The 5928-nt window shown below is 44.6% G+C and overlaps 1 protein-coding gene across 1 annotated transcript; it reads left to right on the top strand.

Annotated features, from left to right (window-relative positions):
• Nucleotides 1-2637: 2637 nt before the first annotated feature.
• On the top strand, nucleotides 2638-3807 carry LOC119825424 (hepatocyte nuclear factor 3-gamma-like). Its single transcript, XM_038346278.1, has one exon. The coding sequence runs from the start codon at nucleotides 2715-2717 to the stop codon at nucleotides 3747-3749; it is 1035 nt and encodes a 344-aa protein (XP_038202206.1). The 5' UTR covers nucleotides 2638-2714; the 3' UTR covers nucleotides 3750-3807.
• Nucleotides 3808-5928: the final 2121 nt, after the last annotated feature.

The following is a 5928-nucleotide window of genomic DNA, read 5'->3' as shown; positions in this document are numbered from 1 at the left end:
ATAAGCAGTTTGCCTCTGTGTCAATCAGCTATGGATTGGGAATTCCCACAATTCGCTGCTTGTTTTCTATAATTTGTTGGAATGACCGAAGAAACTCAAAGCAGTACATTTACTGGTTTATAAATGACAGATGTGACAAAGGAGACAAGTGGTGTTGTGGGATAATGCTCTTGTACACTGTAAAGATTTGTTACTCATATTAGCTTAATAAAACGCTGATTGGCCAGTAGCCAGGCAGAAACTATAGACAGGTAAACCAGACAAAGAATAATCTGAAAAGAGGAAAGACAAAGAGTCAGTCATCAGCCAGATACAGAGAAGCAAGATGAAAATGGCTTATTGAGAAAAGGTACCAAGTCACGTGGCTAAACATAAATAAGAGATATGGGGTAATTTAAGGTATAAGAGCTAGTAAATAATAAGCCTGGGCTAATAGGCCAAGCAGTTTATAATTAATATAAGCCTCCATGTGTCTTTTGGGGACTGCACAGCTACGAGACCAGCTAGGAGAGAAACTTCTGTCAACAAATGGTACCCATTGTGGGGCAACTACATCCACATAAAACCCTAAGAGAACTTGGGAAGGGATTCTAGACATGAAAGAACAGAGTCAATCACGGCTTTTTGGCACCAGTGTTTTCTCAGGTAGGCTCTTTTTGCTAGAGGCAAGCAGAGGCACGGCTCTTTAAGAAAGGCTTCCTGACTCAGTGTTAGTACCAAAAACCACATGGCAGCTCTTTTAAGAAGCCCTGTTATCAAACATTTAAATCGTGTTTATGAGCAGCCAATCATGTTTATGAGTCTATGGTGGCATAGACCTAGAAACTCTGCAGAGTTGTAGCAATAAATGTGGCTCCTGCCAGTACTTCCACCATGAAGCTAGACTTGCAGGAAGCCATGGAATGGGCAAAGCAATCTGCTAAAGCTGTCATTTTAATCCTAGCCATGCTGCTTAGCAGATTAAGACTCATGTGCTCAGAAAAAGATAGAGATATACAGTAAAGAAAGATTCAGATGGAAAAAATACTCTAAATGGTTTACAGTGTGTTTAAAAATATGTGTAGACTTGGGAGAGAAAAGAAAAAAGGATAGAGAAAGTCCTTTAAAAAGAAACAGAGCAAGAAAAAAAGACATGTAAAGATGGAAAATACACAGAGTCTCAATATTGTATGTAATTGTGTTGTCTTTGAATTGACTGCTGAGAAAAGAGCATCAAATGCTAAAAGACATTTGATTATAAATGCAACTGGATTAACTTAATCTATGTATTTTGAAATGCCTTGACTTCAAAATTTAAGTCAAAAGATGTTACTTTGGAGAATAGATTTTGCTTTTGTTTTTACAGGAAATAAGAGACTGTGGATTCATTCTGGCTTAAGAAAAATAATGTTTGATCAAGAAAGATCCCCTGAAAAATCTCCACTGGGACTGGATGACCCAGATGATCCAATGTTTCAGAGCACCTCTGCTGCAATTTCCTCTGAGTTCTACATTCAGAACAGCCTCAAGATTGCTGACTGAGATGATCCAGCCTCACAGAATACTCCAGTCATGACTTGACCATAATCCTAAATTTTCTTTGGCTCCCCGTAAGATTATCAATGTCTCAATCAGTAGGAAGTAACCTAGAAAAATATGTCAACATTCTCAAAAAATTGATTATGGATGTATGTCTTTGTTTAGCATGTTGGTTACAAGTTGTTATGGATAATGGTCAGGGAAGATGCTAAACAAAGGAGATTAGATTCAGAGTTCTTGTTTTGAAAAGAAAAAGGGAGAAATGCTATGAAATAATGTGTGCACTGTAAAGATTTGTCACTCACATTAGTTTAATAAAACACTGATTGACCAATAGCCAGGCTGAAAATATAGGTGGAACAACCAGACTAAGAGAATTCTGTGAAGAGGAAAGGCAAAGACTCAGACACTAGCCAAATGCAGAGGAAGTAAGATGAGAATGCCTCACTGAGAAAAGGTACCAAGCCAACCATGTGACTAAACATAGGTAAGAGTTATGGGTTAATTTAAGGTATAAGAACTAGTTAATAATAAGCCTGAGCTAATAGGCCAAACAGATAATAATATAAGCCTCTGTGTGATTCTTTGGGATTGAAAGGCTGAGGGACCGGGTGGAACAGAAACTTTTGTCATCAAGGGGAGAGGTTCATAAAGTGTCATTGGAAGTATGGAAGGCTCAAGAGCTTTTGTCCCTGTGGAACTGGCATGTGTCATCTCTCAACCTATGGATACATTCACACACCCACATAATCATCCAGGACCATACCTGAGGGGTGTTTGTGGCGTCTTCCTCACAGAAGTCTGATCAATTTTTTATTCTTGTTCCAGCTCCTCTTCCCTCTCTGAGGATGGTGGGACTGCAGCTGAAAATGACTGGGTCTTTCTGATGACCAGCCCTCCTCCAGGATCCCCCCAAATACTCATTTCACTAAAAAAAGATACTTCTGACACATTTTAGGGGTCTTAGATCTGTGTCAGGGATAAGGACACACTTTTTGCTATCCTATAGTATTGTGTATTTATACAGGCAATGAAAACGATGTGACAATACTTTAAAATCATACATATGGGGGCCAGCGGGACTCCCGGGCTGCGAGCCTCAGTTCAGAACATGTGGCCAGTGCCTGCCGAGAGATCGGATCTCTCGGTTTCCCCGGGGGGCCGCAGCCTGGCGTGTGGGGGCGCAGGCCCGGGGGATGCTGGGCTCGGTGAAGATGGAGGCTCATGACCTGGCCGAGTGGAGCTACTACCCGGAGGCGGGCGAGGTGTACTCTCCAGTGTACATGGCCCCTCTTAACTCCTACATGACCTTGAACCCTCTCAGCTCTCCCTACCCTCCAGGAGGGCTTCAGGCCTCCCCACTGCCTACAGGACCCCTGGCACCCCCAGCCGCCACAGCACCTCTGGGGCCCACCTTCCCAGGCCTGGGTACTGGTGGCAACAGTGGAAGCAGTACTTCCGGCTACGGAGCCCCAGGGTCTGGGCTGGTACCTGGCAAGGAGATGGCGAAGGGGTACCGGCGTCCACTGGCCCATGCCAAGCCACCATATTCCTACATCTCTCTCATCACTATGGCCATCCAACAGGCGCCAGGCAAAATGCTGACCCTGAGTGAGATCTACCAATGGATCATGGACCTCTTCCCATACTACCGGGAGAATCAGCAACGCTGGCAGAACTCCATTCGGCACTCGCTGTCCTTCAATGACTGCTTTGTCAAGGTGGCACGCTCCCCAGACAAGCCGGGCAAAGGCTCCTACTGGGCCTTACATCCCAGCTCTGGGAACATGTTTGAGAATGGCTGCTACCTTCGGCGTCAGAAACGCTTCAAGCTGGAGGAGAAGGCGAAGAAAGGAACCACCAGGAATGGCGCGGTGGGGTCAGCCACCTCTGCCACAACCACAGTGGCCACGGTAGTCACTTCTCAGGCTCAGCCCCAGCCTACTCCTTCTGAGCCTGAGGCCCAAAATGGGGAAGATGTGGGGAGTCTGGACTGCACCTCTCCCCCTTCTTCCACACCCTATTTCACTGGCTTGGAGCTCCCAGGGGAACTGAAGTTGGATGCACCCTACAACTTCAACCACCCCTTCTCTATCAACAACCTGATGTCAGAACAGACACCAGCACCTTCCAAACTGGATGTGGGGTTTGGAGGCTACGGAGCTGAGAGCGGGGAGCCAGGGGTCTACTACCAGAGCCTCTATTCCCGCTCTCTGCTCAACGCATCCTAGCAGGGCAGCTGGGAACACGGTGATGGGGGTTAACTGTGACAGACACCAGGTTCTTGGGCTCTGGTCATTCTGGTCACACTTTGCTTGTCCCATTGATTAGCATGTTATTTGGTGTATTACTGTGATGGCCCATTGGCTACTGTGGTAACTGCCATGGACTCCCTGGTGGGCCTTGGGTGGAGGTGTTGTGACGGCAGCTCTGCTGGGTATACTGTGAAAGCTGCCATACTGAATGAAGCCGTTGGCTGATCCAGTGGGTCTCCATGTTGGAAGACATCTCGTTTGGCCCTTCGGAAGCTGTGATAGACATCTGGATTGACCTTCTGAATGTGTGACTGTTATGCCATATCTTTTTTGGCCCACTGTTTCCTGGGATCACTTCTTTTGTTTTGGCAGACTTCTTGATATAACAGATGCCAAGTTGGCTACCACATCACACGATGTCTTTCTGACACACTGGATGCACGGAGTGCCACCATATTGGCAAGGTGACATTGCAGCCTGTTACGCACCACGATGGCAACCACAGGCCTGTCATCACCATCTCCTTGGTGTGGGTTGGGTGAGGGGGTAGAGTCGAGGAGACACTGTGATTTTTCTCTGAAGCCCATCCCCCACCCTGGCTATGAGAAAGGGCTGAGGTCAAGTTCTTGCCTGGGATTTGGGATACTGGCTGGGTTTGGCCATTAAAAAGGCACCTTTTTGGTCTCAAAAAAAAATCATACATATGTATGTTTTTATCTACTAATTTCTCTTTTAAAAGCTAAATTATATAATAAATGTATACAACATACACTATAACATAGAAGAATATTCTACCAATATCCTTGGATCTATGTTTTAAAAGTGCATTGCAATGTTATTCTTATCCATTGTTTCTACATCTTAAAAAGTAGAAATGATATAAAGAATCAGTAATCAATGTCTATTGATACACTGTGCATGTGTGAAAATGGATTAGGAGGAAAACTTTGCATGCTGAAAGGGATGAGCACAAACAATATAAATTTAAGTGAAAATGCAACACACTTAAAAGATTGTGCCTGTAGCCGGGCGGTGGTGGCGCATGTCTTTAATCCCAGCACTCGGGAGGCAGAGGCAGGCGGATCTCTGTGAGTTCGAGGCCAGCCTGGTCTACAAGAGCTAGTTCCAGGACAGGCTCTAAAAAAGCTGCAGAGAAACCCTGTCTCGAAAAACCAAAAAAAAAAAAAAAAAAAAAAGGAAAAAGATTGTGCCTGTGGGTGTGGTAGTATATTCCTGTATTTCCAACTTCTTGGGAAGCCAAAACAAGAGAATTGTTTAAATGCTGAGATTGTGCAGGACAATTCTGTTTTCTGTCAATTATGTTTTAAATAAACACTGATTGGCCAGTAGCTAAGCAGGAAGTATAGGCAAGACAACCAGGAAGTAGAGGCGGGGCAATGAGAACAGGAGTATTCTGGGAAGAAGGAAGCTCTTTCCCCAGGTTTGCCCAGACACTGAAGAAGGAAGATGTGACTTACCCCACTGAAAAAGGTACTGAGCCATGTGGCTAACATAGATAAGAATAATGGGTTAATATAAATTATATGAGTAAATATGAAGTCTGAGCTAATGGGCCAATTAGTTTATAACTAATATAGACCTCTATGTGATTTCTTTGGGATTTACCAGCTGTGGGAACTGGGCAGTACAGAAACCCCAACAAGCAGGCCCTCATGTTACAAATGGCACCAACGTGTGGACAGCTGTATCCACATAAAGCCTGAAAGAGCTATGGAAATAGTAAGAAAGCTATGGAAAGAGTAAATCATGGTTTCTTGGTAGCAGCAATTTCTCGGGTGGGCTCTGCTTGCTAGAGGCAAGCAATCACTCTCATTAAGAGAGGCTTCCTGACTCAGCTTTAGCTGCAAAACCTTGCAGCTCTTTTAAGAAGTCCTGACATAAAACACTTAAATAGTGTTGATAAAAAGCTGACCACATGCTTTTTGGTTTTCAGCCATAGCAGGAAAAAACTAGCACTGTTTTAAAATGCTGGCTTTCTGGGACATCCTGTCAGGGCAAACTCTGACTCTTTCAGGCAGGCAGTCCAACTATGGAGCATTTAAGTATGGTTTGTGAGCACACTGCTGCAGCTTGCTTGCTGGCAGGAATCTTGTAACGCCATAGAGTTGTGGCAATAAACATAGCTCTGGCTGGT

The sequence above is a fragment of the Arvicola amphibius genome, chromosome 1 (genome assembly GCF_903992535.2).
Source record: "Arvicola amphibius chromosome 1, mArvAmp1.2, whole genome shotgun sequence".
Classification (NCBI taxonomy): domain Eukaryota; kingdom Metazoa; phylum Chordata; class Mammalia; order Rodentia; family Cricetidae; genus Arvicola; species Arvicola amphibius.
Note: the sequence above shows the minus strand (reverse complement) of the source record. Positions and strands in the feature narration are given on the sequence as shown.